Below are 22,307 nucleotides of genomic sequence, written 5' to 3' on the forward strand. Positions count from 1 at the left end.
TTACGTTTTTGTTCTAAGAATGAGTTGAATTCAGTCTTGCTTGGCTGGGAGTGTTATTCGATGAAATCATTTCAACTGTGACTCATGTTTGGGCAAATTTACAGCAGAGGATCAGAAAGTCCCTGGTTACAGTCTAACACCTTCAAGCTTCACCCTTGTCTGTCAGGCACAGAAGCAACCCAACCATCCCGGTTTCATCTCAAAACCAAGTACGACACATTTGCTTTACTACAGAGACATTACGGAATAAATTACCTGTAGTTCCGATTTCCATTCATGAGGTCCCTGCCCGGTTCACTTCCCGGATCACAGTTGTCAAACGGTTGGGACTCTTCCTCCGTTCAATCCGGTGTCTCCTTCGGCTGTGCGCCGCCTCTGCAGCACGAAGTGGCGGAGTACCCTGGGCTCTGCTAGCACCCCTCCCTGCCAACTGCCAAAAGGGGCCCTTCGGTGCGGTCGTTTCGCCGGCCGGGGGTTTTCGGTGTCCCCGCACACCGCCGTTCGCACACTGTCAACGTATCCAATCGGATTTCACTGCCACGGCGAAAGCTGCTAGTTCCGCGACGCAACGTTAAGCCAGTGAAAACCTGCTAGTTAGCCAAGTTAGCTCGCTAGCCAGGCTTAGGAAAGTGGCTGGAACCGAAGAGAGGAGCTGTCAGGATATCATCACAGCGGGGTCGCTGAGTCCGGATGAATCCCTACCGAGGGGTGAACGTAAACAAAAACCACATAAATCCGTATCTACGGTACAGCGATCGTCGGGGTAGCTACACTAATTAGCTATCTGGCTAGCTCGGCTGTTGGATAGTTGGAATTCTGACAGACGACGGCTTCTTCTGTCGCGTTAAAAACAGCCGCCGACACGGCCCCGCTCCTCAGGCAGCGTTTCCCGACGACGTCGTCTTCTGTAGTTTGTATCCCTGTGTCAAAATACAGCTGTCAGCACCGGGGTGTATCCGCCGATAAGTGTCAAGATTTTCAGTCTGGTTGACAGATCAACTCTGCAGGGCTTCGGCGAGCCAGCTAAATATGGTGAAGTTGCCTTCTGACACCGACAGGAAGAGGTGGGCTCTGTGTCACCATGCGTCAGGACGACCAGCTCCGCCCTCAGCCAAAGGTAACCTTACGTTTACAATACCATCAGTAAGTTACCGGATAAGAGATTTTAAAAGCTTATCCTCCATCAGAATCTGTGAATAGCTACATCAGTTTGAAGACTTGAAGTTTAGGGTGCACCTCTGTCATAATGTAACATGTGTATTAGTTGAGTATTATTTTCTGAGTTTAGATTCAACTAAAATCTAACTAAACCAATGCTGGGTTACTTACTGGGAAAAGTGTGATGCTGCCCAAGGGGCCCACACCCTAAGGGGCCCAAAAGACACAGGTTTACTCCATGTTATTCCTGTCTAAATATGATTAATCGCCAATATGTGCTTCAAATTTGTAGTACAGCAGTGTCTTGTAGTGTCTGTAGTTTTAATACCTTACCTGTATTAGTTTAAACTGAGCTTTATTTACTGAGTTTTATTAAAGTGCTTACTTTTTTTCTGTATGTCAATTAACACAGAGAAAACATAAGGGAAAGTAGTTGTATTCCATCATAGAAGTACTGTAGGGTTGCAACCCCTGACCTTAGACACATCTGCTCATTATTTACATTTATTTACACTATAAAACATCAGAATATAGTGAAAGTCAGTTTTGTCAGTCAAAATCATAAAGATGTTGAGTTTACTTTCAGAGAAACCTATAAAAACTGTCAAGCTGGTACCAGTTCATTTTTGGCATTTTTGCTTTGAAAAAAAAAAAAAAATGACTAAAATGAGTAATCTATATTCAAAATTATTACCTATTAATTTTCTGTCAATCAACTAATCATTTCAGCTCTAGAGGACTGGTTAGTTGCTGAAATAATGAAATAGACATATGTTGTGGGGGTCCACAGAGGTGCAACACACCCCACAGCCAAGAAGTGAATAGGTTCAAGTTGGAGGAAGTAAGAAGACAAAACAACAGGAGTAATAAAAAACAATTTTATTTTCTTTAAAAAATAACCCTCCCCAACAGAGTTCCCATACTATCACATACAGAGCCAAAATAATATGCTTCGTCCTTTCATTCAAATCTACTGGGAAGTGCTATGACAAGGACTGGTCTTGATCAGTGGCTTCAATATTGCTTAGTCAGACAGTGAGGCTGTGTGGAGAGGAGTGGACTCTCCAATGTCCACATGATGCATTTCCAGGGTGACCGCCATTTCGTCTCCCCCCTTTGCAAGGTGCTTTGTGGCTTCAGTGAGTGAAGAACTGCATCTGGTTTCAGTGGTGCTGGGTAATGCCCCCAGACTGATTTTTTTTTTTTTTTTTTTTAGCACAGAATGAGGGGTAGAATACTGGCCCCAACTGTGAAAGGCCCAGCAACTGGTGAGCCAAAATACATAACAGGTTAATATTATATATTTATATATACAAATCACCTCGGACACAATGAAGGATCAGTAAAACGGTGTACAAAGGCATTTTGATTATGCAAGTTCATAAACATGATTTAAAAATCAAACTCATCTGATCTCTTATCTTTTGATCCCTTTCATCTCAAAGGGGCTCTGACCATCAGACAAGATTTGAGGCGCTTAAACGGCAACTGAGGTGGAATTTTGAGACCATCTCCACAGTGCCCTCTTGAGGATACACTCTGACACGAGTCACAATATTCATAATAATGACAAAGGAAAAAGCAGTCTTTATAACCATTACACAATCGAGGCAAAACGACTGACAGGCAGTGGTGAGCGCATGGCTCCTACCTCTACGAAAACCAAAATAAGGTGGCTCAGAATATCCAGTTGTAAAAATAATTACATGCATTTTTTTCATTAATCCAGAAAGTGACTAGATGTAAAGGCAGGGCATATTAAGTAGTAGTAATAGTAGCCCACCCTGTCCATTGTAACAATCCCCTATCTGTGCCGCCCATGCACACAGAGCACCAATGGGGATTGGCTAACACAAGCTAGGGGACTGGGGCAGGGGATGCTGCAGGTTAAAAGTGAAAATAGACAGCAAGGATAGAGGGTGATGACGGAGAGGGTGACAGTTTGGTTTAGAAGGAAATAAGGGGACAAGTGCATTTGAAGAGGTAAGTCTCTACATGCTTAGAAAGAGACTGAGAGGGCAGAGTTGTGTGTGCTTCTGCTATTCAGGCTATGAGTTGTAAATGGCTGCAGAGGGAAGAGCTTTGTGGGGGAAAAAATGGGACAGGTGCAGGATCTTGCACAGGTGCACAAAAAGTGCATGGGTGGACGTTGGCGTCATCTCCACCGATACATGTTGGAATGTGCAGAATGAACGGAGCAAGGTCAATTGCTGAATGCGAGATCAGCTTTGCAGCACTTAAGTGATTTCAGACTTTGTATTTGCCTGTATTCAAATCTACAGAAGAGTGTTGACCTTGCCTATTGCCTTAGTTACCTCTTTGTTCTAAAAGCTATGGGAGTGTGGGTGTGAAAACTTCAAAGCAGTCCGTGTGTCAAGCCTCAGGACAGACAAGTCTTACCATTTCGAAGTAAAATAAATCAATAAGTAAATAAAAAAAAGTGCCTCGTATATCCTAAAAGAGCAATGCATACAGAAATAAAAGATTATCTTCCTGTTTAAGTGCCCCTTTTCCATTGGTTGGCATCACTTTTGGCTGGTTAATAATGCTGGTTTAGGTGCATGGGGTGCAAGTATATTTGATACACTCTATGCAAATGGTCCCTCTATTGTTATGCTAAGCTTGCCTCTATAGGCTAAATCTCTAAGGGACTGGCTAACCAGCACAGAGAGTGCGGCAGGACTTCTCTCCTGTATCTACGATATGCTACACCTGCTCTTTCTGTCTCTGCTAATATAAAGACCAGAGTGCTAGCCTCACACGTACTAACAAACTCTTATGTGCAGGACTGGTGGCACCTACATGCTAACACTAAGTGCTAATGTACCATACCTCAGACTCCTCAAGGCTGTTTAAAAAAATAACATTATTCAAAAACATTAAAAACATGAATGTAGTTCATGACAACGTTAAAATGATACATGTAAGTGTGCGTGCCCAGTACCACCCCTCTGGAGGATCCCCATACTAAGGGGCTTGGAACACTGGCATCCGGCGTTCGGATGGGTAAGGAGGCAGCATCGTGGTGGCAGTTAAAAAAGTTTTCAGGATTTTTTTTCTTTTTATCGCCTATTTTCCTCCCATCCGTATTGCATACTTACATACATAGGAGTGTGAAGGTAGCGTACAATACAATTACATAATAATACCCACGTTTTAAAAATTCAACATAAAAAGAGCAATAGTCCTGGTAAAGTAAAAACAACAAAAATGACAATAATAATATTCATAACCTTTTGAGTGCATGAGGCTGTAGAGTCTGCCTGTGTTGTACAGGTGATGGGCCGTGTGTTTCTTGGATCTGGGTGATTGACTGGCAGGTCTGTGGAGGATGTGTAGTGGGCAGTCATTGGGAATAAGGGATGGGGATGAGGTGGTGGTGGTGGTGGGCCATCTGCCCACTCAGGTAGAAATGAGGTGGGAGGGGTCAATGGTGGTGATGGTTGGTGTAGCTCAGGCGAAGTACATGGTCCTCAGGGTGTCGTGGTGAATCTGAACAGCTTTAGCCAGCGCCTGTGGGTCCCGACCGTTACTCTGACCAGACACGTGGCTGCCCTCTCCACTGCAGACATGACAAGGAGAGAAGATGGAGAACAAAGATCAGCTACGCTTCATATGTGATTATTGGAATTAGGTCCCCAATAGCACCGTCTCTCAAACTTCAGGTTCAAACCCCACATGGGGTCACTTCAAAGGCAGACAGTGTTGCAGAACAAATACATGACAGCGGATGTATTTTATGTTTAATATATTTGTGATAAGGAAAGCAAATGGGCTTGAAATATTTTACTGCTTCTAAAAACAGAAGAGATAAGAATAATTTAATTCACATTGTAAGATGAAATTCCTCTAATATTTGTGGGTCGTAAGCATTCTGGGAACCAAAAATGGGGTCACAGGCGATCAAAGATTCAGACACCCTGTTTTATATCTTTCATAACCCCACTAACCTGTCATGTTCTTTGTCCACCAGATGGTAGCGGGCACGGAAGGCCACAAGACGAGCATAGTAGGCTGGAGCAGGGATGGAGACTGAGCGGGTACAACGCACATAAGTGTGGCACAACTGGTAGGTTAGAATCTGCAACTCATCAGCCGTGAAACGATTGTCGTCCCATAGGACATAGTAGTGAGACGGCCGGCTGGTGCCCTAGAGACAGAGAGAAGGCGATGAGAATTAGGTGAAAAATATGTGCTAAAAAGTAAAATGTAAAACAACCACAATGTGATATGTGGGATTGGAATCAAAGGCATTCTTCTTATAATCCATTCAGGGGATTTAAAAACGTAATTACCCCAGAGCACAAGAGCATTTTGTTACCTGTATGCCTGCATGGCTGCACAGGTAGAAGTCAAATTCAAAGGGATGAGTGATGCTGGTGTCCACTGTAGTCCCTGCAGGAATATTCCCACTCTTCCCAATCTATGCAAAGAAGATGATAATTATTAATCAAATGAAAACAGATATGTCCAATGAAATGAGTTCAAATTGTGTTAGAAAATAGGAAGCTCACTCTTTCAGACTTGTCAGCACAGAAGAGGCGTGTGTGGTGGCGTTTCTGCACCACGATGTAGGTGATGCCTGGCTGATAGTCTTTCTCCAGCTTGATGCATGCATCTCTGATGGCCAGGAGCTCGTAGTGAAGAATCTACACACAAGAGCATTCTTTATTAGTACTTTGCCCATATTGTTTGCTTACATTATTATGCAAATGACATAATAGGAAATCTGGATGTTGTAATGGCATCTAGTATATCAACACTTAAAAAAATAAATAAATAAATAAAAATACCTGCGGCAACTGTCCCTCAGGAACGCCATCTCTGTAGAAAATAATCCTGGTGGGCTTGAAGCGTGTCGACTTGTAGAACTGAATAAGCAGTTCACGCACCATGTAAGACAAATCTTCAATGATCTCCTGCCTGGGTCTCTGGACTCGCACCGTGGCACAGTATCTGCTGGGATGAGCGTCCATACTGCCTACCACCTGTGAGCAAGAGGAGGAAACAAGTGTCTGAGCTGAACATGGCACTGTCAGCATTAGTGGTTTGATTGTCACACAAATTCAAACAACATTAAAGAAGCAATAGAAACAACTAAATATACCGTTGAGTAAAAATATAAAAATGAAAAATACTTTTTGTTGTGTATTAACAGTATTCATGCTGCAATGACCTCATTCTCCTTTCACAGTTACCAGTCATTTGTCCCCATAGGTATTTTTGTATGTTAGCATCCCCTAGAGGCCGCAATTGGAAAGTGCGAGAGGCTCAGCATCAACCCTTTATTTTTCTTCCCTCAAATCCCTTCACTGAACGCCATTTCTCACCAGTTTCCTCTTCAGTCAGGAGGATCGAGACAGACCCAGTCTCCTCTGCCCATTCCTCTCTCTGTGCGTGACTCAGGCGTTTGTCATGATTTCTAAGCAACAACACAGCCAACCACAGCTGAGCTGAGGTCAAGAGCGGCCAAGGGTTGACGTCATTTCCTGTTTGAACGTGAGTCAGTGATGAGCTCACTAACTAGTCTCTTAATACCTTCTTCTTTGTTCAGACTCATTTACTGCACATCCAAGTCTGAACAAAAAGTCAAATGAACTGCAGCTGTTTCCTAGGAATTTGACTCTCAAAGCAGAGTGTGCTTGGGTGTTTACCTCTAGTTTAATGACTCATAGAAGGAATAAGTTGCTGTTTTGAAATGATCAGCTAAAAGGTTTCTGAGGCTCTACAGCCTAAATTGCTAAGTAAGTGTTATTAACAGCTTGAGAGTACACAATACTTAATAAAGCTGTAAATTAGGGATACAACTAATGATGGTTTTAATTAAAATGCCAAAATTAATTACCACCGCCCATTCCAAGTTACCAGAGCCTGAGGTGATGAATCCATCTCATCTATCCAGCAGTGAAAAAACATTATCGTATTCACTAATTTCTACAGTACGTTCATGTTAACAGTCAAACTAATAAAATAAAACTAGAGATTAAAGATGTTAAAGCGCTTCTGTCTCAAACATATCATTTATGGCTGTAGGGTTCTTTTACCAGCACTGCTCTGTGTCATAGCCACCCAGCGCTGCTGTCACCAAGCAACCTCAACCATGTGCGTTTGTTTTTCTATGACATCCTGAGGTCATTTGCATTATTTATTTACATGCCCTTGATGTTTTTTGATTTGCCTATAAAAGGAGTGGTCCCCTACAGCTTAGCATCTGGGCTGCCACCAGAGAAGCCACGCTTTACTGTGACTTACTTCACTTTACAAAACTATATTCCTATAAATAGATACACAAAGTTTTTATGGCTTTGAAGTGGGTTGAAAAAGAGAGACCAAGGTTCAATTCCCTGTGTTGGCAACCCTCCCTTGTCCTTAAAGGCAACTCTTCACCAGATTTACTGTTAGTGGACAGAACCTGCCAGACATACATGCTGATCATGAAGCATATAGATGTACTACTTTGACTAGGTGGTTTATCTACACAAAGTGGCAGCCAAATGCCTTAAGTTGCTGTTGTTAAAAAAAACTGACTGTATTGAAGCTGAAGAAAAATGTTTCTCTCTTGGACTAGCAAGTTAAATATCTTCTTTTAGAGCAAATATAGAGTTATACTAAAACATAACAAGAATTATTATTATACATTTAAACAAAAGCTGGATTTCCTAACTGCAGATAGACTGAGATAGAGACAGCAAACCCAAACTCAGTCTATAAACATTTCTTCAGAACCTCTTCGGTTAATGTCAACACTTATTTCCCTTATCAAATGACCTGTATTTTATTTTGATTAATCAAGTAATCATTTAGTCTTTGAGTAGGAAGGAATGTGAGAAATGCCCCTCACAAGTTACCAGAGCCAAAAGCACTTCCCTGTCCCCCACCAAGGGCTGAACGTGCACACCCAGATTTAACAAGTGGCCTGAGTTTGTGTGACGTACCAGAGTTCATTCCCTTCCTCTTCCTGAGATTGTGTTCAAGGTCAACTAGTGCAGTTTAATGAAGGCGTTTCTTCTGAGACTTACAGCAGTAATGGAGGGCTTCTTGCCATCTCCAGCAGGGGGGTGCGTGACATCTGCTCCCAGGAAGATTACTGGCTGCTGAAACACTGCTGACCTGAGAGTGCCAACGGAGGAAGAGATGCAATTTACACTTGCTCATAGAGACAGTGTGAGGTTGCTTTGGAGGACATGTTATCAACATAAACATAAATGATCATCACAGGCTTTGATTTAAATTGTAAAAGTTCTAGTTGTTGTATAAGAAGGCCAAAACACTTTTTACATGGAGACCAAATAAAGAAAAATACAAAACTTACTTTCTCACTCACTGAAAGTCAATAGTTTATAAATATAAAAACAATATGAATTGTATAATTATCTGGTTTAACGGGGACAGATATGGAAAGGTTGCACCCCCAGGTCTTGTGTGAACAGCAAAGACCTGTGGCAGCAGTCTCGCATGAATGGGTCACACAAAGGTTAAACACCTGTTTATATGTGACAGTGGCTTTATTCAAATCTCACTGTTGTTCTCCTCCATAAATGTGTACAACTCATTCAAAAACAGCCAAACAGAAGCTCACCGTTGGTGGGGAACCAGGATGTTGTTGATGCCTCCCAGCTTCACATTGATCTTGAGGCAAAGGTTGGAGAGGGTCTGAGGTGACGTCTTCACCACGTTCTTCACCTGAACACACTGGGTGGCCATGCCCAAGAGGGTGTCTCCCACACGCTTTACCTCCGCTAAAAAAAAAAAAAAAAAGAAGAAGAGGATATGAAGAAGCGTTTTGTCAAGTTCAGCTTTTTAATAACGTGTCCTGATATTTCCTGTTGACAGCAGAGTACGTCTTCTAGATGGTTCTGCTGTTTGATGACTGCTTTAGACACTTTCTTCTTTCATTACTTAATTATAGGTCTGTGTAAAACGACAGCAGACTCTCATCAGGACAAACAGAGTGTGTATCTAATAAGATAAAATAAGACAGACTGATGCACTAACACAAAGTGTACCACAACAGTATTGTGGTACGCTATGGACACATACATACATGCTGTATGTACATTAAGTAATTAAGTCATACAATAACATAGCATACCATAGACAGGAGTTTTTCCTGGCAGGATGACGATGATGAGCTGCAGTCCAGAGTAGGTGTTCTTCAGGTGTCTGAACATGGGCTCCACACTGTCCGCTCCCTGGGCGTATTTACAGAAGCATGGCTGGCCCTGAATTGGCATCCCAGCATCCTTAGAGATCTTACGCAGCTGGTCTGTGAAGTTCCTGAGAGGAAACCAGAGCAGTTGGGGCAAAATTCAGCTGTGCGAGCTAGTTATCATTTTTAATTTTGTACTGTCCACTGTTTGTCTTGTACTGTATCAGAGATTCTGTTGTCTTATACAGAAGGTGTGATCATGTTCCATGTTTTTATGTCTCTGCTCCCAGGTCTTCAGAAGTGTATTTGAACTTTGTAAAGAAAGACATTACTTTCTTCAAGATGCCTACTGTAATGTACAGCATTAAAGGTCACATTTTTTCTCCTGTGAAACAGCTAAATTATAACTGGATCTCATGACTTACTATAGTCAAATATGAGACAGCCAAAATGTTATGGGAAAAATTATTTAATCCTGCTTCAAAAAATGAATTCCCACTGCTCCCTCTTATTAGTCCTTACTTGAGCACCTCTTCTCTGCACTGTTTCTGGGGGGCAAAGCAGGCAATTGCCCACACTTTGATCTCGATGCCGTTATAAAACTGCTTCCCTCTCATGTCCCACACTCCCTGGTTGGGGGTAGCAATGGCACGATTCTGTGAGAAAGCGGACCAGAGGAGAGAAAGATTAAACCAAATCAGGTCAGATTCTACAGCACAATGATGTACGCTACACACTACAATTCTTCATTAATTTTTTAACTCAAAAGCTTATTTCTTTAAGCTAATAAATGAGTCATTTGTTACCCGTCCTCCGTACTGCAGGATAGGGGCCGGGAGCACTCTGCCCGTCACTTCAGCCATGTCGTCTTTCACCTTGATCCCAAACTCCTGGATGTACGGGTCCAGGTTGAAGTTAGCGTTCTTCATCTGTGGAGAGAGAAGGCCGCCATCATATCTCACTGCCTTTGGTACATACACTAAAAATCACTGAGGTCTAGATTTTTGTACAGTGTTTCTACGTTCATGGTGTGGTCTCCACCCAGCAGGTGTCTCTACAACTCACCAGCCTGCTGATCTCCTCTTGTCTGTCAGGTGCAGAGCGAGCTGTGGCTTTGATCATGGTGGAGGTCTGATTATCTGTCAGCTTCTTGATGCATCGCTGACCAGCTACAATGTTACACACCTGCCAGGAAACAAAAGCAAAAGTTGGAGCAAGTAAAGCCAAATTCATTATGGTGTAAACATTAGTTCCTTAAATGCATTAGTGCACTGTATGTACCCCAAAATAGTTTTAAAGACAGCGAACATGGTTTCACAAATAATCCCAACCATCTAGAGTATAAATGATCACATAGGAACACTCTCTGCTTGGTTAAATGTTTAATGATGAGCTCAGTTATCAGATCACAGTTCTCTTCCTCACCTCCAGGGGCAGATAGGTGTGCTTCTGCTCCTGGCCCACCTGTAGACAGGGCAGGTGGGGGTATTTTAGCTGCAGGTTGTACTTCTGCTTGAAGTACTGGGCCACTGTACATTCTACTGTCTGCCCACTTTCGAGCTGGAGGGGAAACCTGGCAATAAAAAAAAGATGAGAAACATGAATGACTGTTTGATTCGGAAAAAAGACAGAGTGGGCTTTGCTGTAATTGAGTGACACAAGCCCTCAGGCTCCTGATTTGCAGGTTCAGCCAGGTTTTAAGGATTGTGCCAACAGATGCGTCTATTGTCAATTTTTTTTCATTAATTGATTAATCATTCAGTAAAAGTTTAATCATTTTGGATAAAATACTGATGAAGACTTATTAATTGATGATATTAACGAGGATCACATGACAACGTATATGTGCGAGGATCAGCTCGTAGTGATCACCCCAAAGAGAATTTAAACTCTGCAGTTTTGCTCAGCTCTCTGAAGCATTTCAGCGTCTTTTTAGGTCATGTCTTGCTCTCACGCCACACAAATTTACTCTTGATTCCCTCTCTCCGCCCATATCCACCCTGTTTCCAGCTACAGCAGGAAACAGCTGTTTTCAGCCAAAAGCTTTGAGACAGACAGAATTAAGCGACTGGCTCGTGGAAACAGTGGAGCATTTAGCTGCTTAAGATATGGAACACAACAACTCCAAATGAATGCTAATGTTGCTACACTTTGCTAAACTTTATTGGGTGATAACATGTAAAAAAGATAAATAAATGAATTACTGCAGGTCTGTGGGGAAGTGGTTATTTATATATCTACATAGACTATGCAAACCCATGTAGCTACTTTCAGCTACTTATAATGTAGATGTATGCATTAAGATAACCAGTGGGTATATTTGATCTAATGTACACAGCAGTCATGCATGCGATTAGTGCATTTACAAAAGTATCTGCCAAGCGAATGTAATATCATGTAATTTAATGGTGTCTGTGTACTTACGTCTGGTGGCTGGCAGGACGTCTGGTGACATTGCATACGCGATACTTTCTCTTCATTTGGCCGCAGTGGGTCACCTCCACCTTCAAGCCTGGCAACAACAAACGGGTTGCACAACAATTAACTAACAATGACACAGAAAGACAAGATCAGTAGAAGCAAAGTAATTAAAAGAGCTTCACGTGAAATAACAAAGCACCACAGTCACAAAGTTAAAAGATACTGTACATTGTCTAATTGTATAAGATCCAGGAGCATTTCTGACAGGTGTAAAATGAGCAGATATGCTTTGGATAGGGGGATGCAGGTGACAACTATTTTCTTGATTTGGGCTCATCATGAAGTTTGGCTGGGACTTTCACACTGTTCTGTAGCCCACCTTTGATCTCCTTTGTGAAGCGGACCCTTTGCGAATCGGTGAGAGTCTTCGGCTGCTCGTCGATGTTGCGAATGTCCAGAACCTCGCACATGAACTCGATTACAGGCTGGGCTTTGTAAAAGGCCGTGGCAGACACTAGAGGGAGACAGAGAGCAGCAACACGTCCAGAAAAGTCAGAGGGGACACATAACACAAGGTGCATGGATGTCCAGACCTTTAGTCAGTATTTACCTAAACATTTAAGGCATTCATCAGAGCCAAAAGAATGTTACAAGCAGCCAATAGAAAGCATCCTACGTTTATGATATCACAAATATGAATCACGAGAGATGTTTCACATCCTCTGATTTCATTTTATTTTTCACCATTTCTGTCCCATTGTTTCTGCCTCGTCATGCAATGTCAGCAAAAACACACTGAGGTCACTGACTGACTACACACTCTGGTGAGCTTGTCTTCAGTGACTCACCATCAATGTTAAGCATCATCTTCCACATGGCAGGGCGCACAGACTGGTGGAAGCCAAACCAGACTTCCCTCCCCCCACCCAGTGGGTGGTAGTATCCTTCAGGTGGGGAGAAAAATGAACGGCCCACTGGAGTGTACCTAATCAGAGGAGGTGGAGAGGTGAAAATGAAAAAAGGAACGTGCAGAATGACATGACAGAATTCGGAGCATAACTTCAGTATGACTTAATCTCCAGTAAAGCTGATGTCTCATGTCTTTAAGAGGTTTCAGAATAAATAGCAACCACTAGAAAAAAAGACAAGAAAAACAACAATATGGCACAATATTAGACTAAGAAACAGTGCTTTATTAACCAGAAATGTCTTTTTCAGAAACAGGCAAATAAGACGAAACATTATCTTTGAAATTACTTCTGTGGCTTGAGGACTTCTTTTTTGACCCTTTTCAGGTCAAGTCCTCAAGCCAGTTATCATTATTCCCCTGCTCAGCATTGTTCAGTGGACACTTTCACACACGTCTCAGCTAACAAGCATCTTTTGTTGAGTGACTCTGACCCCTGGAGCTATGATGGTTTGATGCAGGCGAATGGAAAAATCAAGTTAACCTTGCTGGGCTGCATGGTTACGATGTCAGCAAAAATGAACTCTGCAAAAAGATGATTTTCCAATCTGCTTTTAAGACAAGCGTGCATATAACTTTGCTTGTGTGTGTGTGTGTTTGGCTGTACTGGTGTAACTAAGAGAGAAAAAGTTCCTTTGGTGTACCTCATAGAGGCCAGGTGGCGCATGGCCACGTCCAGGGCTTGAACAGAGTCGAGGGGGACCTGCAGGCGGCCGCTGACCAGAGTCTCCTGCAGCAGGCGCCATGAAACCTTGGCCAGCCAACGGATGGACACCTTAAAGATTCTGTCCTTACCCTCGCCTGGGATGGTTACCTCAAAATCCACCTGGAGTGACAGATGGCAGAGAGAACAGAAACAGAGAGAAGAAGTGAAACTGAGGTAGAATAAAAGGCACAACATTCCCACATTGAACAGGCAAGAAAATCAGTACCACTCTAAAGTACAAATGGTAAATATGAGGCCACAGCTAGCAGCCCATTAGCTTAGCTTAGCATAAAGACTGGAAACTGAGGGAAACGGCTAGCCTGTCTCTGTCTGAAAGTAATCAAAACCCGCCTAAAGCTTCCTAATTAAAAACATTATTCCTTGTTGTTTAATCTGTACAAAAACAAAAGTGTAAAAAATGACAAGCTATAGTTTCAGAGGGGGCTCAGAGCCTTATTATTTCTTGCCTTCCCAGAGTCTTGTCACTGTAAGCAGCAGAGACTCTGCTGGACTGAACCAGGCAAGCCATTTCCCCGTTTCCAGTATTTATGCTAAGCTATGCTAACTGACTGCTGGCTGTGGCCTTTTATTTACTAGACAGATATATGAGTGGTAGCAACTGAAAGCAGAACACTTTTTATTCAGATACTCATGTAAACGTTAAAGGCCAACCACAAAGTAAGAATGTTTCCTGAAAACAGTAGGTGTTGGGATAGACATATGGGCTCAACGGGAAATGAATAACACTACACAGTCCATGCTATTCTGTGTGTTTCAAATAACCCTTCCTCTGCTAGAGAAACTCTGTAATTAATCACAGAATTTATTGAATGCTGAGGAGAAATTAGTAGGTCATCAGGGTGTGGTGAAACAGTGTAAAACAAAGCCACTGCAAACATCTACCTTCTCACTCCCAATAGGAAGTGCTAGCACCGTGTAGATGTTCTTCTTGCCATCATACACTGGCTTCCTGTCGCCAAAGAGCTGGGGCTTGAAGTGTTGCACCATGTACTCCACCACCTCCCTGTAGGAAGCGACACAAAAAACAAAAAACAAAAAAAACACAGTACTATGTCAATTAAGCCCATCACCTGATCAAGATGCTCTATTGTGATCGGGCAAGGGGGGTGGGGGTGGTTCTCTAGATGACAGAATATTGATCGAGCAGGATATAGCTGGTGGGTTCAAATATCTCATGGTCATGGAGGGGAAGACAAGGACAAAAAGAGAGAGGGTGTGGGTCGGGGGCCTCCACCTTTCAGTGCATGGTGCCTTGGCCTTCATATAAATGTGGGGGATGAGGAGGTGTTCTGAAAAAGGAAAGGTCAAAGGGCTTGACCTCTGCGTGCCTTCTTAGACCCTTTGTCTCAAACATTAAAGCCAGAAGAGACTGAAGCTCTAAGAGCCTCTCTGAGTGTTAGAGAAAATGGTACTAGCACATGCAATTTTCAATTTTCTACTCCACAATTTAATTTAGTTTAATTACAAATAGGAGAGTAGTGATATGCTTCACTTGTTTGTGTTTCTGTTCACAGCCTTGATAATTAGGAAGATGGTAAAGCTCAAGGGCTCTCCCAGAGGGTTCTCTCGACAACCACTGCCGAGATCTTCAAGGACTCCAACAAAAGATTGTTTGTTTAATCAAAAACAGAAGGTTACACGAGGACACAAGTACAGAGTCAAGGCTATTTTAGTTGTTCGTTTTAGATTTTGAGACGAGCAATACATTTCTCCTCAGGAAACATGCAAAAACGGATTACACATTTAACTGATTAAAGCTGCACAAATCAACAGTAATGGCCACACCATGATCTTATACAAACATCTGGCTTCCAACAGCCACATGACACTCTCACAAATGTACCTTTGTGGTTGATGTCTATCAAGGTTTTCTAGATTAAAAGGACGGCTTCTCTCCATGTTCTCTCCATCTCCATCTTAAATGATTATCAACGATTATCCAATAGCCTGAGGCCTTTAGTAAGCCACACTGGGACAGTAAACTTGAGGGCTCTCAGATTGGGTTAGTGCCAAGACACTGACAAAAACAAAGTTAGCCTATATATCAGATTCTTGCTCCTGGCCAGCCGCTGACACACAACTCCACACACAAGGCGACTGTGGAACATGATAGCCAATCATATCTCGTTGAAAGCCACCTCACAGTCACAAGCGTGATGCTACAATTTCAGTCTGGAATCAAGAGCAGGGAAAACTGAGTAAAAGGGAAAATGACAATCACTCCTTCATGAAGAGATGAATTCTGCTAAATTAAACATGATGAAACATGTATTTTGTGGCGCCTTGCCCTTTTCCCTCAAAGGCAGACAAGACAGTCTTTTTTTTTTTTTTTTTTTTTTTTAAAATACAGGAACTGGCTCGATGGAGAGCTATGACCAAAGTCAGCAAGGCGGACAGCACATTCCCCCCTGAATTTTGTAATTTATGTGTATTTACTGTTCGTTGCCTGGATTAAAGTAATAAATGTGACAAATCATGAACATGGCAGCTCTTTTTTGTTCTTAAGTTGTTGCAGCTGAAAAAATATGGATGGAGCCAGCCTAATAGATTCATGGACAAACAACTAATAGTGAAGTTTACAAGCTTGTAGCAACTACCATAGCAACCTGTGCTAACCTGAATAGTTAATGAACCTAAGCGAAGACCATCTCTTCACAATGAACGGAATTCCTTTGATTTACTTTTGTAATAAACCTGCTCCATCCTAACTTTTGTAAACTGCACGATGCCCTGCATGCTCCTGCATCATGTCACAGCATTAACTGGAAAGCCACTTACATGTATGTCAGTGCTATCCAATAATATCTTCAGAACCCTTCTCAAATCAGTGACTTCATCCACATTTTGAAACAACCATTTTCACTGAACCTACATCAGACAGCAAACGATTAGGCCACACATACAAGTGCCTCTTCAGACACGCTCCGCAGCGTAAACACCAGCAAAGATGAAAGGGTCAGATAAGTTAGATTCACTTGTGACTCCACCATCTGTCCGGTCCTGTCACTTGGGCACAGCTACTGCAGGAAGAGAAGGCTCCCTGCTGCTTAGTATGATCTGAAACCCATGCATACTTGGGGTTTAATTTTTGCCTGATTCTACACAAACACATGGACTTTCCTCACATTGCTTTCTGCACATGCTTAGTTTGGTTTTCTCAGAAGCTTAACCACCTTATATCAGTCAGAGCACACACCAAAATGTGAAGCTTGGAAAATAAGTTTTACTGGCTTAAAATATTTGAAACAGATGAAAAAGGTTCAGGTTATTTTCCTCTGATTTGACCAATTTATGACTTAATATCTATTGATATTGCACCACATTTCAATCTATGTTTTCCTATATAAATGACTGAGACCAGTCTAGGTAAAGCATGTTTGAGTGCTGAAGAGCTTGGCTGCAACAGATTTTTCATTTCCCCCCCCTTACGTAAAGTATGGTAATCAACCTGTAAAAACCAATAAATAGCTTTTACAAAGAATTGCATTTGAATTGTTCATGTTGAAAGCAGCTGGCACGGCTGCCTCCTGAAAGACTGACAACACAGTGATTAGAAGTGGCTGTCGGGCTTTCATTATCCAATTTCAAACACAGCAGACATTTCAGCTGCTTGTTGACTCCTTAAAGCGCATGCTTTGTTACCACAAGTTAATAAACGCTCATGACAAATGACAACTGACAAGTACTGATCTTTCAGTTTAATGTGGGACACCACAGACAGAAAATACAAGAAATACCATGACTGGAATGTGCTGTTACCTGTTGACTCGCCGCGGGCACTTGTCGGGCTTGATGTCCACCTCATAGTGGTAGACGTCCATCTTTGGGATCTCCACCTCAAAATAGTTGGCCAGCAGCTTGATGGGCTTGCCCACGGTACCCATGCCTGGCCGGCGGGGGGCATGGAACACCTGCTGCAGGGGTGGGGGGAAGACCCCCATGGGCACTGCACAGACAGCGGATAGCGAGCCATCGACAAGGACAGGTAACAGGGGGGGGGGGGTTCATAGCAATGACGGTAGGAATGAGGACAGTGGGTGTGAACACAGCAAGTACAGAAAAAGCACGAGTCAAAGCAGAGGAAAGGCACAGGCAAAGAGATAAAGAACAGTTAAGTGAGGAGGAGGCAAAGGAAGTGGTCGTGCACAGCAGAGGCAGGGCGAAGAGGACAAAAAATGTGGCCAAACGCCAGGAAGGAAGCGTAGGCAGTGGTCAAGAGGACATGACAGGTGGACACGGCAGCAAGCGGCAGTAACAGAAGGAAGAGGGAGAGCAAAGATAGGAAAGAAGAAAAATAATGCCAAGGAAAATGTTAAGCAGCAAATTGTGCATTTGGGACCAGGGAGGGGAGAGAGAGGTTTACGGAAGGAGTAAGATAAGGGGTGATGGAGGAGTATATTGACAAGGCATAAAGAGGAGGAGGAGGGACAATCAGATTAGGTCAAATGAGGAAGGAGGGGGATGGCGATAGAAAGAGAAATAAAGGAAAAGAAAAACAATACATTAGAAAATGCATCTTTGCAAATCATTGACACAATTCATTCATTCAAACTGGTCAAAAGTTTCAAAAAAACTTTTATTAATGGAAAGCTTGTATGTGATTTTTGAGGATGTTGGTAATTCCACTGTGATTTAAAGCGGCAGCTATAGAAATTAACAAAGATTTTGATAATTAACAAATCATTGAAGTCATCTATCAAGGAAAGAGCATCAAGGATCAGGTAATTGATTTGCATTTGACATTTTTCTCTGTCTCTGATCAGTGACTATCAGTGTCCATACTAGCATCATGTCTTAAAAAACAAGTCTGAGCCAGTCAGGAGGTCTAATACAGAGGGGGTCCTAGACTGGGTGCTAGATGTGACTCCTGCCTGAGAGGGCCCCAGTGCCTTAACCTCTGGGTCCCTAGAGAACAGCCCTCCTCCACCACAACAAAGACCCCAGCTGCCCTGCTCCTCTGTCTCACACTCACACACACAAATACGGGTGTATGACAGAGGGAGCGCCCCTGCTACGGCGAACACACACTGATACACACAAACACAGGGGGCCCCCCTCTACATTCCCAGCCTCACCATGGAGACACCACGGCAACACATTATTGTCATGGATATCAGGGGACCTGTGTGTGTGCGTGTTGGGCTGTTGGAGGAGATGGGAGGAGGCAGGGTGCCACTGTGGTCATGCTGAAGAGACCTTGGCCTTTTTGGTCCTGCATTGAGCCTGTTCCCACATCAGGCCAATGTGCCTGGGTATCCCAAACTGGACAAGCCCTGCTTTAAATAGCTGCTATGGAAATCCTTGGGTCTAACACACCACGCTATCACATGTTCACTCAGCCTTCAGAAAATGCCAAACTGACAGGAAGAGTAATATTAGCCATAAAACATATAAATATGCTCTGTATCTATGTGTAGAACCACACATCACCACAACACAACTGACAAACGCAACAAACAGAGACACTGGGCATGTGCTGACCACACACACACTCTATGCACAAGGAGGCATGTATGTGTGTGAATATGCGAGTGTCCAGAGTGCGTTGTAATCGTCGCACACTCGCACACAATGACACACACTTCACCCCCGTGCCAGTGAAGGCAGATGGTGAGAAGCGGAGCCAGCACTCTCACATGTCCCGAGACAATAGCAGTCTTTCCCGGGCGGTAAGACTTAAAGGCAGAGTTCTGGTGATGCATCACAACGTCAAGACACTCACCACTTACTGCCTTTACAATGACATAATGCAGAATAAGCACTAGTCACATGAGAAGGACTACTTTAATATTGTACGTCGGGGGTCATGAATGTTTTTGTGCACTCAAGTTTGGCTCATTTATGGCCAACTGAAAAGCCTGTTTCAGGATTTGTCAGGATTTGTTGATGAGGCACATTTTCAGACAGACTGAGTTCAGATGTAGCTTGTAAATAATTCACTTTTGATATAAGCAGTAATAGCAGATCTCCAGTGTAGCTAATGCTGATGGCTGAGTGCTTCTGATCTTAAATGCAAGAACAAATTGAAAGTGAAAAAAAAAATCTATGACAATGAAAAGGCCCCTCAAGTCCTGCACCCACCCCCCCACCCTGAGAGACCCTCAAAGAATAAGCTGTGTAAGCTAATAGATGGATGGATGGACGGATGAAAAGACCATTTAAAATGTACAAATATGGAGCAGTAGTTTATGTTTACTAGGAGACTCCGTCCCTCATCAGGAGATCACAAGTACATGAATGAGAAGTAACAGCCAATTATGCACCAATTGTTTTGGCCAAACTAGTTGGCTCTCTTAATAATTGGCTGTTGACCATGAACTAAACATGGCAATCAGCTCAGTCTTGGAAAATAGCACATTGAATCATTGCACTTCAAACACAAAAGCAGACTTTGAGATGAGGGGCCTCGGGGACCCTTCCCCCATCTTAAAAAAAATAAAAACAAGCCTATTCAACTGAATTCAAGATTCAGTATCTTGGATGACAATGTAAGTTCAATATCAGGCATACAACATATCCACAGACGATTTCAAATCACTACCTCTGTATAAAAAAACAGAAAGCATGCAATATGTAAACCCTGCCCTCCAAAAGCTCAGGACAGATTCAAGGCTGTTTTATGAATGCTAAGGTCCAAGAGTTTCCACAGTGGGTGGACTTCAGAACTGGGCACAAAGTCAGTAACTACCTAGTTTGTGTTTTAATTGGTTGCCTCCGCACCTCAGTGTCATCCAAGGAAACTGGCAAATAAAGATCATCACTGGCAGTGATAAGCACTAGCTGTAAATCTTAAAGTGAAGCATGCAGGAACCCCCCCCCCCCCTCCTCTCACACACACACACACACACACACAAATGCGGAGCACATGTTTCTCAGTCTTTCAAAGTCTAAAAACGGGTTCTGTCAACTCCAACAGCAGATGTGCACATATCACAATTGGGGAATTATTTTTGGTTCCACATAAATAAATAATTCATCTGTCTCCGCAGATGTTTAGGCGGATGCTTGTGACTCTGATGTGCGCATGTAAGGTCCAGATATGAAACACTCAACCTGAACAGTGTGTGCAACCGTAACCTGTCAGTGAACGGGGAGGTTGCTCTGCTGTGCGGGGTGCAGCCAGCAGCAGCTGCCGCCGCTGCTGCTTGAAGGCGGGCTTCACCTCGTCCCTCCTCGCCGAGATTCCCACGACCTCCCTGCCCCCGCGCATGGCTGAGGATATTGTCAGCGCCCCAGAAGGCTTGTCTATAGCTATAAATCTGGATAAATAATAACGTTTCCTACAAAGTGTTGTGCATGCAGACTGCAAGAGAGCCCCCCCTCCATCTCCCACTCTCGCTTCTCTAAACGTTGCGGTGCAACAGACGGGGTTGTCACCAAGCCTCCTTGTACATCCCCCCCCCCCCCCCCCCGATGCTAAGGCCAGGCTACGGTGCCTCGTTTTTTCAGCTGCAGTCTGTATCTGCAGCCATAACTCGGATACCCTGATTGATACCATGTTTAACCATTCAACTTAAAATAAATAAATAAATAAATAAACCTACCAGCGCCAGACGGTCCCGGCTCCATCCCATTCACTTAGCCGCGCAGGTACAAGCTAGCTAGTCCAGGGTGCTGTGGCCAAACCGCCGGCCCCTTCAGGCTGGAAGCGTCTCAGACTTCCAGCCCCCTCCTCTCGGCGTGTAGTCTTCTCCCTTCTCGGTGTACCCCCGCCCCCTGCCCCTACCAGAACCCCCCAGACCCGCAGAGGAGTTAAGGCTAACGGCGATAGCTGCCAGCTGCCTGCCTGCCCGTTGACCCTGGAGCTAGTAACGGCAGAGCTGGAGGGTGATACCGTCTGATTTCCACCCACTCTTCCTTCGCGGAGCAGTGTGGACCCTCCCGGCGCCGTGGTTTAGCCGATTGTCCGCGGCGATGGGATTTCTTGTCGGTCTGTTGTGCTCCTGCTCACCGTTCAAGCAGGATTCTCCAGCGGAACAAAAAAGGCCAGCCCCTCACCCCCCAAAAATCCGAAACTTCTTCTTTGCCATTAAAAAAGTCCGGAGGAACTGTTGACGAACTTACTGTCACACCCCAGAGGCTGAAGGGGGAACTGCACTGCAGATATGCAAATATGAAATAGGGGTAAGTGTCAGGGCAGATTCAATGTTATGAAGCTATGATTGTGACAGTGTCAAATTCAGATCCTTCACTTTAGTAAAAGTAATATTAATTGACTGTAGAACATAAATACTGTAAATAATATAAATACTTTGAGGATGTATAATCAGGTAAAAGTACTTAAAAGTATGTGGAGAAAATGACCCCTGTGACTGTCAATATATCATTAGATTATTATTACTCATGCATCACTGTGTATGCAGCATTTTACTGGTGCAGTTGATTGGGCTGGAGCTAATAGTGAAAAGGAAAATACTCAAGTACTCAAGTACCTCAAATAAGTACATGGAAGTACATATGCCATCATCTCTTTCTGTCATGCTGATGATGCTCAGATTATTCTTCCCCCAGCATTTAATCATGACAGCAAACTAGCAAATCTCCATAACCGTCTTCAGGATATCAAATCCCAGAAGTTATTATTTGGACCACAGTGATTAACCTCTCTTCTTACTCCTCATTAGAGCATGCTGGCCCTGTATCTTCAATAATTAACAAAATAAATAAATCCAATAACATATTTAATTGTTGATTAATCAGAAGGTTATTTTCTGTATCAATTAATCGATTGTTTGGTCGATAAAATTGCAGAGCAGTGAAAAATTGCTCTGTACTTGTACAAAACCAAAAGATGATTAATTTACTAGTTAAAAAGATGAAGAAACGCAGGTAATCTTTAAAACTGCAAACACATCCACGTTTTTTTTTTTTTTTTGTTTTTTTTT

At 43.1% G+C, this 22,307-nt stretch overlaps 2 protein-coding genes and 1 long non-coding RNA gene across 4 annotated transcripts in view; 1 reads left to right on the forward strand and 2 right to left on the reverse strand.

Annotated features, from left to right (window-relative positions):
- The window catches only part of ago3a (argonaute RISC catalytic component 3a), a 39,040-nt gene extending 38,008 nt beyond the window's left edge, over window positions 1-1,032 (reverse strand). For both annotated transcript variants that reach the window (XM_071469723.1, XM_071469722.1), the window contains exon 1: window positions 256-1,032. In XM_071469723.1, the coding sequence (XP_071325824.1) occupies window positions 256-274 (19 nt within the window). In that variant the 5' untranslated portion in view covers window positions 275-1,032. The remainder of the gene's footprint in view (window positions 1-255) is intronic.
- On the forward strand, window positions 977-6,107 carry LOC139613257 (uncharacterized). Its single transcript, XR_011686711.1, has 3 exons — window positions 977-1,117; window positions 5,132-5,227; window positions 5,972-6,107. It is a non-coding gene; the product is annotated as an uncharacterized lncRNA (long non-coding RNA).
- ago1 (argonaute RISC component 1) lies at window positions 2,023-22,016 on the reverse strand. The gene is made up of 19 exons (XM_071469725.1): window positions 20,967-22,016; window positions 17,182-17,368; window positions 14,305-14,425; window positions 13,340-13,521; window positions 12,577-12,713; window positions 12,108-12,242; window positions 11,732-11,819; window positions 10,733-10,880; window positions 10,373-10,492; window positions 10,114-10,236; window positions 9,830-9,963; window positions 9,251-9,435; window positions 8,738-8,897; window positions 8,178-8,268; window positions 5,952-6,146; window positions 5,673-5,807; window positions 5,480-5,581; window positions 5,109-5,308; window positions 2,023-4,720 (listed from the first exon to the last, which is right to left on the reverse strand). Exons 1-19 carry the CDS (start codon window positions 20,989-20,991, stop codon window positions 4,612-4,614), a joined length of 2,577 nt encoding a protein of 858 aa, XP_071325826.1. The 5' UTR covers window positions 20,992-22,016; the 3' UTR covers window positions 2,023-4,611.
- Between the last annotated feature and the right edge of the window lie 291 nt (window positions 22,017-22,307).

Source organism: Trachinotus anak, unplaced genomic scaffold (assembly GCF_046630095.1).
Source record: "Trachinotus anak isolate AG129_WGS33_773 ecotype Australia unplaced genomic scaffold, CSIRO_AGI_Tana_v1 ptg000032l, whole genome shotgun sequence".
Taxonomy (NCBI): Eukaryota; Metazoa; Chordata; class Actinopteri; order Carangiformes; family Carangidae; genus Trachinotus; species Trachinotus anak.

What these genes read in the sequence shown, in the direction of transcription:
- ago1 (XM_071469725.1), bottom strand. Translation starts at nt 20,991, where the DNA reads ATGGAGCCGGGACCGTCTGGCGCTG. An exon ending in GCCGGGACCGTCTGGCGCTG is followed by an intron (nt 17,369 to 20,966) that starts GTAGGTTTATTT and finishes CTGTCTGTGCAG; the next exon opens with TGCCCATGGGGGTCTTCCCC. An exon ending in TGCAGAGAAGAGGTGCTCAA is followed by an intron (nt 9,436 to 9,829) that starts GTAAGGACTAAT and finishes GTTTCCTCTCAG; the next exon opens with GAACTTCACAGACCAGCTGC.